The sequence below is a fragment of the Diadema antillarum genome, unplaced genomic scaffold (assembly GCF_040938485.1).
Source record: "Diadema antillarum isolate AM-2024a unplaced genomic scaffold, OU_Dant_1.0 scf00000040, whole genome shotgun sequence".
NCBI lineage: Eukaryota > Metazoa > Echinodermata > Echinoidea > Diadematoida > Diadematidae > Diadema > Diadema antillarum.
The window spans coordinates 977,591-992,851 of NW_027270929.1; the positions used below are offsets into that span (position 1 = coordinate 977,591).

At 40.2% G+C, this 15,261-nt stretch overlaps 1 protein-coding gene across 1 annotated transcript in view; it reads right to left on the minus strand.

The window, feature by feature from the left end:
* LOC139712252 (huntingtin-interacting protein 1-like) overlaps window positions 1-15,261 on the minus strand; it is a 60,346-nt gene that overhangs the window by 17,514 nt on the left and 27,571 nt on the right. Inside the window, exons 7-20 of the mRNA XM_071624094.1 lie at window positions 15,080-15,141; window positions 14,018-14,158; window positions 11,387-11,520; window positions 10,500-10,616; window positions 8,688-8,830; window positions 8,103-8,268; window positions 7,300-7,384; window positions 6,321-6,409; window positions 5,374-5,548; window positions 4,711-4,800; window positions 4,064-4,150; window positions 3,097-3,204; window positions 725-864; window positions 298-405 (exon numbers count right to left, since the gene is read on the minus strand). Of these exons, the coding sequence (XP_071480195.1) occupies window positions 298-405; window positions 725-864; window positions 3,097-3,204; window positions 4,064-4,150; window positions 4,711-4,800; window positions 5,374-5,548; window positions 6,321-6,409; window positions 7,300-7,384; window positions 8,103-8,268; window positions 8,688-8,830; window positions 10,500-10,616; window positions 11,387-11,520; window positions 14,018-14,158; window positions 15,080-15,141 (1,645 nt within the window). The remainder of the gene's footprint in view (window positions 1-297; window positions 406-724; window positions 865-3,096; window positions 3,205-4,063; window positions 4,151-4,710; window positions 4,801-5,373; window positions 5,549-6,320; window positions 6,410-7,299; window positions 7,385-8,102; window positions 8,269-8,687; window positions 8,831-10,499; window positions 10,617-11,386; window positions 11,521-14,017; window positions 14,159-15,079; window positions 15,142-15,261) is intronic.

The following is a 15,261-nucleotide window of genomic DNA, read 5'->3' on the forward strand; positions in this document are numbered from 1 at the left end:
CAAATTTTGACATGATGGGCATAGACAATTTCTCCCTTCATTAAACAGAGTTATTTGTATTTCCTTTTAATCAGCATCGTTAACAAGATATGCTTATAAATATTAGCATAAAACTGGTGTGACAGATATGTGATTTTGACAGATACAGACAAAAAGCGCACATAGGTGCTATGAATGTAAGCTCAGAAAGACAGAAATCAGATAACTATTACACTACCTCGATTCGACTTGCCATCTACTCATTGGTGCTTTGTATATAGACACAGTAAGACAAAAACTAAATAACTATTGCATTACCTCAATTCGACTGGCCGCCTGGTCAATGATGTCCGTCGTCATTTGCATCTCTGTTTCCACCAGGTCACCAATCTCCTCCTTGCCAGTCGTTTCTTCCGACATCAACTCCTGTTTCAAGAGCAAACCACAGAGGTCACTTTATTTTTATTTCTAGCCCTCAACCAAAAAGTCATTAGTATCATTTGTATGATTATCATCTCATCTGGTACCTCAACCAAAGATGCAATACACCTGCAACAATACTATAGTGGAAATGAATGAACACAAATATGGATATAACATAGGAGGATATCTGAGTGACTGCCTACTTTGTCTAGGACATGAGCAAATCAGACCGTACAGGAACAACACTCGGGTGAACATATCAATTTGTAAAACTACTTTTATGGTTCGCATAACTTGATGCCACCATTCACACCATCCTCACCTGTGTGGTATCAGAGATCAACTTCAGTTTGTCCTTGAGGTCATCCCTGTCCCGACAGAAGATGTCCACATTGCCGTCCCTTAGTGACCCCAGGACAGTCAAGGCACTGTGACAGGTGTCGTGGCAGTGGGATGATAGTCCTGCACGGACGGGGACAATGACGTCAGCAGTGACCATGGATTCAAATTCAGAGCTCAAACATATCATATGAATATCAAAAGGCAATATCCTACCATCTTACATGATTCCAATATTAAACAGATTTCCCAGCAGCCTGGCATTTGGTAAATAGATCTACATGTAGTTAAAAGATCAACAGCAAATCTAAATCATTTGAAGTGTTCGAAAAGTGCTCCTAGTATCATCTCATTACAATCTCCTAACTTCTTTGAACTTGCCTGACATAGTTCATTTACGTAATATGAGTTCCACATACATTTGTGTCTACATGCATGTCTCCAGACCTCATATCTATTTAGAATCAATTATTACCATATTTTTGATTTGCTGATTTGATGATGATGATGGCGACAATAGTGACTTTTTTTTTCACTGTTAATACTTCCTACGCCAGAATTATGAAACAAAGTTGTCACTGCGGTCACACGACATTTTCTTCTGCGACAATTGCTCCATTCCTATTTTCTCCATGGACTTAGGGATAGGTTAAGGCTGTGATAGAGTTTTAGGTTCAGTTTGATGCGAGGATTAGGATTGGGGTTCTATAGGGTTATGTTGGTAGAATATGTGTTTGGATTAGTGTGCAGGTATTTCATGGGAGCAAATATCGCAGGAGCAAATGTCATGGAACCGGTCACGGCATTACAATTGTACCATATCATTATGACTGCTTAAAACCAATTGTCTGGAGGAAATGACTACCGGTATACAGCATACTTGACTTAAGTAGTCACAGACTGACAAGTATTATGGCAACAATCTACTCAAATTCTACTCCCAATAAAGCTAATATATTGCAACTGATTGACAAATTGCCCTACATCGACGTAAATAAGCACTGAATTGATCAGTGTTATAGTAGTAGCCATGATAAAAAATCATGGGCGTACATACTCGAGCAGGATTCGAACCTACAACCTCCTGATCACCGGACAGGCGTCATCTCCACTAGACCACCGAGCTTTCGCCCGAGAGCAAGTGTTGGTTCTAATCCTTATAGCATGCAGCGGGTACTGCTTTGTTATTCAAATTCATGAATTTCTTCCGTCGAGATGTTTTAATTGCAACTGATTGACAAATTGCCCTACATCGACGTAAATAAGCACTGAATTGATCAGTGTTTTAGTAGTAGCCATGATAAAAAATCATGGGCGTACATACTCGAGCAGGATTCGAACCTACGACCTCCTGATCACCGGACGGGCGTCATCTCCACTATTCCTTCCTATTTCTTCCGTCGAGATGTTTTCATTGCAACTGATTGACAAATTGCCCTACATGAATTTGAATAACAAAGCAGTACCCGCTGCATGCTATAAGGATTAGAACCAACACTTGCTTTCGGGCGAAAGCTCGGTGGTCTAGTGGAGATGACGCCTGTCCGGTGATCAGGAGGTCGTAGGTTCGAATCCTGCTCGAGTATGTACGCCCATGATTTTTTATCATGGCTACTACTAAAACACTGATCAATTCAGTGCTTATTTACGTCCATGTAGGGCAATTTGTCAATCAGTTGCAATGAAAACATCTCGACGGAAGAAATTCATGAATTTGAATAACAAAGCAGTACCCACTGCATGCTATAAGGATTAGAACCAACACTTGCTTTCAGGCGAAAGCTCGGTGGTCTAGTGGAGATGACGCCTGTCCGGTGATCAGGAGGTCGTAGGTTCGAATCCTGCTCGAGTATGTACGCCCATGATTTTTTATCATGGATACTACTAAAACACTGATCAATTCAGTGCTTATTTACGTCCATGTAGGGCAATTTGTCAATCAGTTGCAATGAAAACATCTCGACGGAAGAAATTCATGAATTTGAATAACAAAGCAGTACCCACTGCATGCTATAAGGATTAGAACCAACACTTGCTTTCGGGCGAAAGCTCGGTGGTCTAGTGGAGATGACGCCTGTCCGGTGATCAGGAGGTCGTAAGTTCGAATCCTGCTCGAGTATGTACGCCCATGATTTTTTATCATGGCTACTACTAAAACACTGATCAATTCAGTGCTTATTTACGTCCATGTAGGGCAATTTGTCAATCAGTTGCAATGAAAACATCTCGACGGAAGAAATTCATGAATTTGAAGCTAATATATATATATGACAATAGGTTTCAATGGCATGAATTGGATGTTTGGCAGGACTTTGCTGAGAGGATCTAATTATTTGTCTTTCAACATCTACTTACTCTCCCCTACATCCACTGGGGCAAGATTAGATGTGGCTTTCCCCTGCAGAAGATACTCGCCGAGAGAGTGAGAGTATGCCGCTAGCGCTCCAACCAGCTCACCAAAGTCTGAAACGGTAGAAAACCAATTACTTGTTTCTATCCAGTGTAAGAACACCCAACACTGCACATAATTGTGCATGCACATGAATATACACAAAATAGTATCACCACAAGTGGTGCAATGTCATAGTGTACAGTAGCACAAAGTACATAAAGTATTGAAACAAGGGCAAGGCAACGGGAGTTAAGTACTTGTACAATTTATCACAGTCATGCATTCATTTCGTTACACCTTCAATAAGCTAGTGGAAATGGTTGATTAAATACAAAAACAAAACAAAAGCAAAACAGGATACTTCTCTCTAGTTTCAATTTACAATCCTTTATTAACCCAGAGTCTACCAAGCACATAATCTGCAATGGCTTTTCTGTGATATTCAATGGTATCTACAGGACTGGTGCTCAAATACACATCCTTGCAGTAATATGGGGTGTAAACTAAAACCAGATCTGGGCATTTCCTTCAAATTACAATTTTTTAATTATTCAGGAAACTTTACAGATGAAGTTCTACACAGCAAGTGCTCACACTCTCGATACAGCAGGTAACTGGCCACTCAGTTTTAACCCCAGTAGGACTAAATTCAACTTAACTTTACCACAGGAATGCAATTGGATGCAAGGGGTCAGATTAAGATTTCTGGATATGAGACCTTGCCAGGTCTAGAGAAGGAGCAACAGACATCTCACACATGGTTCAATTGCTTCTTTGACGTGAAAGAAAGCACATTCAAGTAGAATTTGACACAAAACTGCTTCTTATGAGATAACCAAATGAATATATAGATGAATATAAAACTCCAGCAGCTTATTCCTCTTGAGGCCAGGCTAGATTGCTGGGAGGTTGGCTGGGGCTGTGACTGACCTGTGCCATTCTGTTGGTAGGACATGAAATATCTGTCCAGGTTCTGCACACATTCATTGGCAATAGGTGTTCGGCTTAGCAGATACTCTGAAAGAAAAAGAAATAGAAGAAAAAAAAGAACATATTTTTAAAAATCAGGAAAATAGGACGAGACAACTGATGACATATGTAAGCACAAGCAAAATGATGATTTACAAGTGTTTATCTACTATGATATGAACTACAGATTCATGGACAAGCAGTTAATTACCAATCTGATACATTTTAAATATCCTTCCCTTTGTCATTCATTCCCTGATCTAATTATCCAATCAGTCTACGTGCCTAGTTTTAGAGAAAAATTGTTCATGTGTTATGTTTTCCTATTGCCTTAGAGCTGCCTAGACGTAAATTGTACAATGAGCACTATGTTGAAGTGCTATTCAATATCCATCAGCAAAATGCATAAACAACAATATATCTTCTTACAATGGTCCATGGCGTGCTCCAAAAGGTTTCATCTCTGGATTTTCAATGTGGTCACAAAAAATTCTGAGCTGCAGCTAGTTAGACAAGTCTCTTCAGAAACACCGAAGCAACAAACCCTGAAATACCTCACACAGGCAGCTGGAAAGAGCAAAAGAACCAGAAACAATGACATTGCTTACCTGGTGTACAAGTGGCTGTTGCAAACTGAGGATCGTCCATCTGTTGGAGGATGAGTCGTAACGTGTCCTCGGCGCCCTCTACTGCTCTGGCTGTACGGAATTGAACATAAACTATATGTCATCACTTTCCTTCCTTAGTTACCACATGACTGGAGTAAGCAGTTGTGATCAGTAACCTTGTTGAAATTTACAGCTGAAGATGGCTTTAATAGTATGCTATCCCTATGTTCGGTACCTACATGAGTGGCCTTTATCAAGCTTGAAAACCAGTGCAACAGATCCAAGAAAGGACTGCAAGAATAATACTGATACAATGCATGCAAACACTGCATAGTCTTCAAAGAACTCACTTGCAAGTGTAAACACCAAGGCATTTTTTTTTTCACATACAGAATCATCAACTACGAGCAAAAAAAGAAAAAAAGGTTAAAAGGTCAATTTCTATAGTGTGACAACCCTTACATTATCGGCAGTCAGTGATTATTTCTTTTCCTGTGTAAAAACAGCATGATTACCTTCATAACACAGCAATCTATTGGAGGGTTGCTAAGAGAGACGCTACATGGCTCACACTGCACTTTCTAAAATGGAGAGAAACAGCAATGATCACACTGAAACACCACCACCAACTCCCAGTGGGGAAGGGGGCTAAACGTTCCTCACCTAAAAGCGCCCTCCTCTGTTCCTCCATCTGCCGTCGGAGCTGCGCCTCGCGGCTTGCCGTCTCGGCCACCGACATCTGGAGCTTCTCCACGGTCAGCTGGGCGACCTGCTGGGCCTGTCTCACCTCCTCCGAGCTCCTTGAGACTGTGGTCAGCTGCCTCTTGGATTCCGCATTCTGTGGATGGATGGATTGAGGCAGGATTTCAAGTTTTCATTGGGGGAGGGGGCATTCACACGAAAAAAGTTTTGAGAACATGATAGGTTAGCTTGAAAGTGGTGATAGTTGAGAGTAGTTGGAAGATCTCTTCCATTGCAGTGTTAGTTTAAAGTCTCCTCTTTATGGTTTTCTTTTCAATATCTTACTAAAAGGAGATAGATTTGATTTCTGCAACAGTTAATCAGACTATCCTTACACTTAATATTTCTGTAGGCACCTAAAATCACTGTATGCTGAACTCAGCCTTGACCTTGAAAATTCAGGCTGGTAGCAAATGTCAGCTATTATAAGTGGGGTTGTGTGGTCACTAGATCTTTTCTCCTGACTTTATAAACTTGATTTATCAGAGTAACGCAACTCTGCTACACATCAGCAGCCTTGAGAACAACCTGTTTGTGGAAAATCTGAACAATTTTTACTCAACTCAATTCTCTTGCAATGCAGCTACTTGTATATCACTTTTTACTATTCTTGAATCACTGATCATAACATTTTCTCTCTTTTCAATTCTGTGATGCAAAGAAAAGCTGTCACAGAAATTCTGACAACATCAAGAACAATGTGATATGCAGCACCAAATGCATAAAAACAACACACATTGTACACAACACTACACAGCACCATAGAGTCATTATCAAAGTACCCTTTCCAATTAGTTACCACCTTTGGATTAACAAGATAATTGTATTTTATTGTGTTGTATTACAAGTGGAAATCAAAGAATACTGACCTCTCTCAGAAGGGTAACATGTTCCTCTCTGAGTTTGTTGTACACGTCTTTCATTTTCTTGAATCTCTCCTCATTCACTCTTGCCCTCTCTATTTGTCAGAAGATGAAAATAAAATGTAAGGCATTTAGCAAATTACAGAGACACAACAGAAATATGTGGGGACTGCTTAAAAACTGTCTCTTCATTCCAACTGACTTGAATTTGTTGTTTTTGTAGGTAGTCTTTTCTATACATGACACTGCTTGTATCCATTTCATAAATACAATATACAAAAAAAAATAGAATATTCAAGGAATTAACAACAAATCTGATGGCATCAAAGTGACTATTATGAACATATAGAACTCCGCATTTGACTTCAAAGGGTGATTTTGCATTGTTCAAGAGTACAAATTTACAGAACTCCATAGTAATGCCAAAGACAGCTATAAAGGGGGATGGGGGCACGTTATTCACATTTGAGAGAACATATCATGACATAATATACTATCATAATCTGACCCAGATATTTTGAAACATGAGTCCCTATTCCTAAGACAAAAGACACTCTAAATGACTTGGTTCAGTTTTGAGACAAACATAGCATGCCTTGTTTGATAAACACCACAAAAGATCAGAAGGAAAGCAAGCAGGCAGACTTTGCACTGAAAACATTACATGTACATCCCATATCTATATCAGTGTGAGAATTAAATCCTGGGGGAAAGCCAACTGCGTATTAAAAACCTGGTATCTTGGGGATATAATGGGAAGGCTGACTTGGCTCAAATATTCAAGAATTCTCGTAACAAACTGCATACAGTTTATTACCAATCTCTATGTAAGTACACACACAGCCAAAGAACCTCAAGTATAGTCGACCAGTGGTTTTCAAATATACCCCGATGGGCAGCGGCTGAATCGGGCCACCCGTAAATCCCCATGCTATCGGGTCTTTAAAGCAAAGGTTAAAATTAATAGTTTTCACTTCCAACTTACTCTCTGCATCTACCAGCTTGTCCTCTGAAACCATGAGGGCAGCAGCCTCCATTTCTCTCACCCTGTCTCTTAGTGTCTCATTCTCCTGCAAATAAAACACACATGTAATAAATGAGACAATGTAGGATAAGAAATTTAAAGTGACTGCCACACAGAGATTGAAGCAAGGCTTGTATGCTAACCAAATAAACATCAAGTTTCATGAAATTCATCAAAGAGGGATTTTGTTTGTTTGTTTGTTTGATTCTTCCTCTTTTTTACTATGATACCCCAAACTGAAAAGGATGGGAGTGACAGACAACACAAAATGCATCCAGCACCCCTCAGGGATGGAGGCATGTAAATCATAAATCTGGGAGTGGGCATGGATAGTCCAAGGGGTCATGAACCTTCCAGGAGGTACAAACCCTCCTGGAGGACACAGACTGTCCTTAAAGGGATGGTATAGTATTGGTTAAGGCAAGGATTCAGCCTTTAACTTTTTGCAAGATACTTAGAAACCACTTTTTATAAAATGTTAAAGAGCATACGATTCTAAGAGGAATTCAAAGTTCATTTGATGTTCAGCGATTTCAGAACCAATTTTTATCAAATAAACTTTGAATTCCTCTTAGAATTACATGCTCCTTCATATCTCATACGAGGTTTCTCATTACCTCTAAAAAGGATCATCAAAAAATGTTGGAAACCTGGAGTACCATCTCAACCGAAACTGTACCATCCCTTTAAGGTACAAAACCTTCTCAAGGCACAGACCCTCCCTAAGACACAGGATGAGACCTCCCAGAGGTCAAGCCCCTCACCTCACACTGTGTCTCCACCACCGTCCGGTGCTCGTTCATCTCCTGCTCCATCTCCATCAGCCGCCTCTTGAGCTCCTCGATGATGCGCTGGTCCTCCCGCTTGGTCCGCTCCAGCTCAAACTTCAGCTGCTCCACCTCCTGCCTCAGCTGTTCTATGATCCAGTCCCTGAAGAAAAAAAAAACACAAGTAAATTCATTACATGGACTCAATCAAAGGTGAATTGTCTGATGTCTCGTGTTCCATTGGCAGCATGGACTGATTCCCCCAGGGTACCTTTCATCCCCTTGCAACCAAATATTTATGTACACCTGAAACTGAGATTGTTTGATGATAATTCCCTTGCAGACATATACGCATACAATGGCACACATACACACATACAAACACACACACAGAAACCATTCTAAAATCTACATCTCCAAAGTTTATAATCATTCCATTGATACCCCTTTATCCAAGCTTGTAACCTTTCCTTTATTCTGACAAAACAAGCAAAAAAGGTAAGGTGTTTGAATACAGTGATATGGGAGTATTTCTACTTTCATATGAGCAAGGTGCCAATGAGAGACACAAGGGGAACGTACCTCTCATCTGGTCCACTCTGCTGCACCTGCTGCTGGCCGTTCTGTTGGGGAGCGGCGGCCAGGTCCACCAGCAGGGCACTGTTTAGGAAGGACTCCTCCAGACGCTCCACAATGGGCTCTTCAATGGACGCTTCACTCGGAGGCTGAAGGGGTCAAGGTCGATAGTGGTCACACAATGATGGACTTGATAGCAATGTCTGACAATCAGTGTGACATGATGGAACTGTGACTCATACATTCTCAAGATACTCTTCATCAATTTGTCTTTTTACTCTCTTCCTGTATTGTGTCAGTGGGGAACATCCGGCTTGAATTTCATGCCATCTCCTTGAGTTTTTTTGCGACATCGCCACAACAAACACACATATCAATGCTGTCCAGATTAATAGTTCAGCAGCCAACACTGAAAACCAGGAAGCTGCTGACTTTGGTCATGAAAGAAGGTAGTGTATGTGTCATATATTTTGCAAGGTAGCTAATGTGTGTGCAACTAGCAACATGCTAAAACACTGCTTCCTATGACATGAATGCAATGAATATCATGTCTAACTTTAAGTCACTACATGTACCTTTACTTCTTAACCCACTGAGGACGAGTCCCGAGTATACTCGGGCAGGTGTCTATGGGAAATGTGCGTTGCAGCAAAATCAGTCCACCCTCAGAGGGTTAAAAAAGAGAGACAATTCTTACTTCACATTACATCACTTTGTGACAGTGTCCTACAAGTCCTGATTTGGAAAATATTATGCTTGCAGTATATACATGTATATACGGCCTACTGTAAAACATGATATATTCGCGGCATGAATTTTTCGCGAATTGGAGCCGACGGCCTTTCTTGCGGCATGAAATTTTCGCGAACTGCCACTGGCATTCAATGCATATAGTGTAGACAAGAACTTTCGCGTGCATTTTAATTTCGCGAATCTTGGCGCTCGCGAAATTCGCGAAATTAAAGTGCACGCGAACATTCCTCGTTTTACAGTATATGATAACTACTGGGTCCAAGTTCTGCTCTTCCCGAGAATGCTACCCATTGTCATCACCTCTGCATTGCCTGCTATTCCATGGCTGCTGATATTAGCATAGCAAAAGCAGCGAGATTCCACAGACCAGTCATGGAAATACTTGTGTGTCGCATGCATCTCAATTAGCAAATGTAACTTCCAAATCTGGAGGAGCTTTCACATACTCTTGTCAAGATATCAGAGATCATTTAATTTTTTGAGGGAACATCCTGCAGAGTTATAGGGGGACATGGCAGTCATGTTCCACGCATCAAGTTTGCTCTAGAGGAACATGTTAGAGAACAACACCTATTTACTTCATCAAGGAAAGAAGTTATATTTTCATCGGCATTGGTTTGTTTGTTTGTTCATTTGTCTGTGTGCACAATAACTCAAAAAGTTGTGGTTAGATCTGGATAAAAATTGTGGGAAACGTTGATAATAACACAAGGAATGGATGATTGAATTTTCGGTAGCGATCCGGGAATTTTGACAGATGTTTGAAAAAAATTTTTCATCTTTTTGCAGATAGGGTCAATGAACTTGGGAGTTCAAGCTGCGCATATTTTGAGGTTTGCATACACGCTCTAAAAGCACATGCTCTGCTCGGGCAAGGCTCCAAGCAGCTGAAAGCAGATAATGTAAACAAAAGGCTACTATATTTGGGAAACTGGACGATTTTCAGAATGTGTGTATGGGTGGAAATTAGCTACTTGGCGGAGGACTGCGCTCTCAAGAGTGCTTTCCTAGTTCAAGGATGTAGTCAGACACAGAGGTTCACAACGAAACATGGACAACACTCACCGGAGGACTGTCTCTCCCTCCACTTGAATCATTCATGGATTCGTTGATGGCCAGCATCACTGCAGGACTGATGTATGTGTCTTGGTTGAGCGCCATCACAAAGAAGTTTGGAGGCTCCTAGTATAAATCGAGGGGAAAAGAGACAGATGAGAGGAATTTTTTTTTTCTCTTCCTTTTTGAGTGTTGACTGACAAGGTTTTACTCAAATAAGCTATGGCATACTTGCATTCTTCGACTTCTGTATCAGATCCCTGCATCTGTAAGGTAATGTTATTTCATTTGCACCATTTAGTCTATGATATATGGCTGTTTATAAATAAACCTACGGAAAACAGCATAATATAACTATGTTCGCACCAAAAGGACAGCAAAGTGCAAGAAGAAAAGGCAGCTGTAAGCACCACAGTTTCAACATCAGCAATTTCAGCAATATTTGTCATATTTTCTGTGAAAAAAAAAAGCCACAGACAAAAATATTACTCTTGAGAGAAAAGACAGGATATGACACAATTGAAGTGGTTTTGTTAGCTAGTTTTATATTTTGCCATTGGTGGTCTGGTTTGTTAGTGACAATGAATTCCTGATGGAATATTACACAGTAGAGAGAGACAGGGGAAAAAAAAACAACAACATTATGTCCATATAGAAGCAGCTAAAGTGCTTTTTGTTGTTGTTTCTTTATTCCTATCGCTCAAGTTGATTTTGGTTTGTTCTGCACCCCTCTGTGGAATCAGCTCTGGCAAAAGGAGTAAACACTTGTGGGAGACAAAAACAGATGTTTGTGACAATATGCAATTCATTTTGTTTGCTCAACTGTAAATCACAGCGGACTTTATTTCTTTTTAGTTGCTATTTTCCCTACATTATTCTCCTTGAGAATAACTCACTGCAGGGAGCGTAGGCACTTGAATGAGACGTCTGAAGTACATGAGGCTGCTGGACCTGGAGTAGAATTCCTTCAGAGCGTGGAACTGCTTCAGGAACCGTGACCTATGACCGTCTAAAGTGTCTGACGGCAAGCCTGGACGGTTGAGTGAAAGAGAGAAAAAATATACAAATTGTCATTGGTTCTCTGCTCTACAAAGGACCACTGGGCTTATACTAGAGTAGCTTGTACATTACTATCACATGAGTGACTTCTTCAATAGTCAATTAGGCGTTCGGTAAAAACAGGAGCTTTATGCTGTTTCAGGGATAAGGAAATATCACAACCATGTTGTATGGGGTAAAATGTGATTGAGGACAAACCAAGTGAGGCTTGCTGTTTTACTTACATTTTTTTCTTCAATTTGGCCTTATATAAATCCTGTATATTGAAACAGGGAGGTTCCACAACTAGTTGCATTGATTTAAATGTAGGTTGTGGGGTCAATATGTATCTTTAGGTTTCAGAAGATCGCACTTAGTTTATATTTAAACAAAATAATTAGTCTAAATTTTCTGATATGTCTGACAGGAGCTTTACAAAGAGAAGATAGAAATGGGGTCAACTGAAGCACAGCACTTCAATTATTGCAAAATTTGAAGGGACTGATAAAATATGTCTGCTCACAACATCCTACTCCATTGACACTGCCACAGAAAATCATATCAAAAGTGAACTAAATCCTAATCTGCTTTGGAATTAGACTTGACTTGCTGCAACTTTGGATATATTGTTCATAAGAAATTTCTGTGATTTTATGGAGTTAGGTATAAGTTTTTAAATGACTGCGCAAAAAGAAGAAATTAAAATATCATCACTGGTTGTGAACACAGTTTTGCAATTAAAACAATCTGAATGACAGGTGAAAATTCTACTAGCAGTTATCATGATGATACATACACACTGTAGTGACAGACAAGTACAATTGGCTAGTGGAGATAAAGCTGAATGCTGCTTATAACAACACCGTTATGACACTCGGAACACTAGATGATTTGATTTCTAAATATATTAAACATGAACATCCTGAAACTACTGCCTATGTAAATAGAAATGGGGTCATCACATACAAGAGTACCAGATGTGAACAATTGATTAATCTCTTTGATACAAAAGCACAGGTTATCACCTAATATCATGAATTAGCTAAAATCAGGGAGGTGTGGGACACCTCCCTCGCTGAATGAAGATAGCTCTACATTCCATGAGCTATAGAACAACAAAGAACATGGATAAATTTGAGTGACTGACCTGAAAGATTGGAACAATACAGTGGAAATACATTGTGTTATGATACATAATGTGGTGTATGGTGACTTTCTATACAACATAATATGCACAGTGGACCTATCTTTCATACACTGAAACTCACTCTGGGGAAAATTTCCTTCTCCGTAATTCCCAATAGGGAACCTGTCATCATAAAACCTAGATGGAATCACTGAATTCGCAATATAAATAAAATGCAAAATTGATGTGTTAGACTCTCCAGTCGTTGTACAGAGAATAATGTACATACTGAGCCAGTAATACAGAAATATGGAGTATCACATGCTCTGGGAAGTATGCATAAACTTCAAAGTGTGCCAATGAGAGTGTTCTGGGAAAAAGATCCAGGAAATATACAGTCTATAATTGCATTTAAGTACAATGTAGAATAGATTCCCCCTCCATAGACTTTCCAATACAACTGTTCTAGATCATATGATGGCCATCATGTTCAACCACCAACTTCAAATGCTGCTGATTTTAGTTTTAAAGAGACCAAACATAGACACAGTCATGCTTCTTCTATGAACAAAAATGATGCCCACTCTAAGTAAATCAAACAAAGAAAAAACACTTCAGAGAAACCCAAGCACAGCATGGCATGGCATTGCTTGGTGTACTTTATGCTTGCACTGTCAGTTGGCTTCTCTCACACAGTAAAGTAATAAGAAGCAAGAACGTTTTACAAGAAAGTAACAGTGAGACTGTACTGATTTCCATTTTCAAATTGAAATACAGCAGTAAATTTCCATACACTCTTTCTATATCTGATTCCTAATACAATTGAACCTCTCGTATCCGGACAAGTCGGGACCGGGGCTCATCCGGATAAGGGATTTGGCCGGATACGGGAGACTCAATGCTTTATACATGTACATAATATACATACACATGTACAGTAGCCCATTGTAGTACCACATGTAGTAATGTAACAGACCCCAAAATAGAGGTTCGTGTTTGCAAGAATGAAATAATTTTCTTTTATAAATTCTTGGGATTATTTACCTAAATAACTATTAAGAAATGTATCAAGTATATGTAATTCATGTGTGTTTGTGTAGGAGTTCTCAAGGAGTTGGGAATCCCCCTTTCCTCCCGTAATTATTGAAAAAAAAAAAAAATCACGGCGAGATTGTGTCCATATAATAGAGAGATCCGGATAAAGGGAGGCCGGATAAGAGAGGTTCAATTGTATGACAATTAGCAAATTCAATTTCATCTTGGGAAAACAAAAAGACAAAAATAGAGAGGTCAATAGGATCCTTTCCAGGCATAATGCAGGTCTGCTTAAGGGAGGAGGAATGAAAATGAGAGTCCAACTTACAAGCATGAAGTTTGTAGAGTAGCCTGACGCTGAAGTCGTAGAGTTGACTGGAATCAAGGATGACTGGAATGAGGGGAGAGAGACGGCACTGGCCCGACGAGGTGCCTGACATTGCCTTGGACAGATCAAATGATCTGAAAACTGAGGGAAAATAGTCATGAAACACGTTGGTTTCAGAAACAGAGCATACCAAGAGTAGTTCTGAGGTAGAGAGAATCTAGAGTTGGATTCATAAACCTGGAGCAGTCTGGTGGGCCTGAGCGACCTGCATGTACAGTTGTACAGTATGTTTGAGGAACCTTCAGTCGGTCTAAGGAACTTGGTACAGGTCTTAGGAGCCTAGAGTGTTCTGAGAAACTTTATTGCTGAGAAACTTTGCAAGAGTCTAAGGAACCTGGAATAGGTCTTAGGAAATTAAAATGTGCCTGAGAAACGTGGAGAGGGTCTCAGGAACTTGCTTGGGGGGGGGGGGGGGGGGTTGAAGAGCCTGAAATGGTTCTCAGGAACCCTTGAGTGGCAATTGTGCTTCTGAGGATCTCCTGCGTAGGTCTGAGAACCTGGAGTCCTTGTGAGGAAACCCCGAGTGGGTTTCATTCATTGATTCAAGCATCTGGTTGATACTGCTTGCTAACTATTGCTAGTCACCTGGGTTGAACCACAAGGGGTCGGCATTGTTCACCCATTTTCTTGTGTGGGTGGGTAGGGGGACCACTTCACTGGGTTAGCACCCTGCTCTTTGTGATGAATAAAAAAATGGAGTGGTTCTGAGGAACCTGGAGTGGATCTGAATAGTCTTGACTGGTTCTGACAATCTCCCATATGGGTGTGAAATCCTCAAGTGGTTCTACAGAATTTGGAGTGGTTTGGGGCAACCTCCAATGACCTACTAGGTTGCTGAAGGAGAAATAAAGTACCCTAAAATGTAATTACATCTATAAACCAGCACATTACATTGCATGAAGTTTTACAATACTGCTGAGTCACACCCCACTATCATAACCCCCAAGGACAGCCACGATATAAAACTGTATGCAAAAATAGCACTTGGCATCAGACACTTACTTCCTGTTTCCAAGGTGATCAGGCCATCCAGATAGTCGAATATTTCTACAGAGAGTTGGAAGCTGCAAATAGAGCGAGAGAGCCAAGAATAGCAGAGAAAGTGAGGGATGAGTAGCAAAAAATACAGATTATATTACGATGTATATCTCAAAATCATAGCTACTAAATTATTTTTTCCTTTC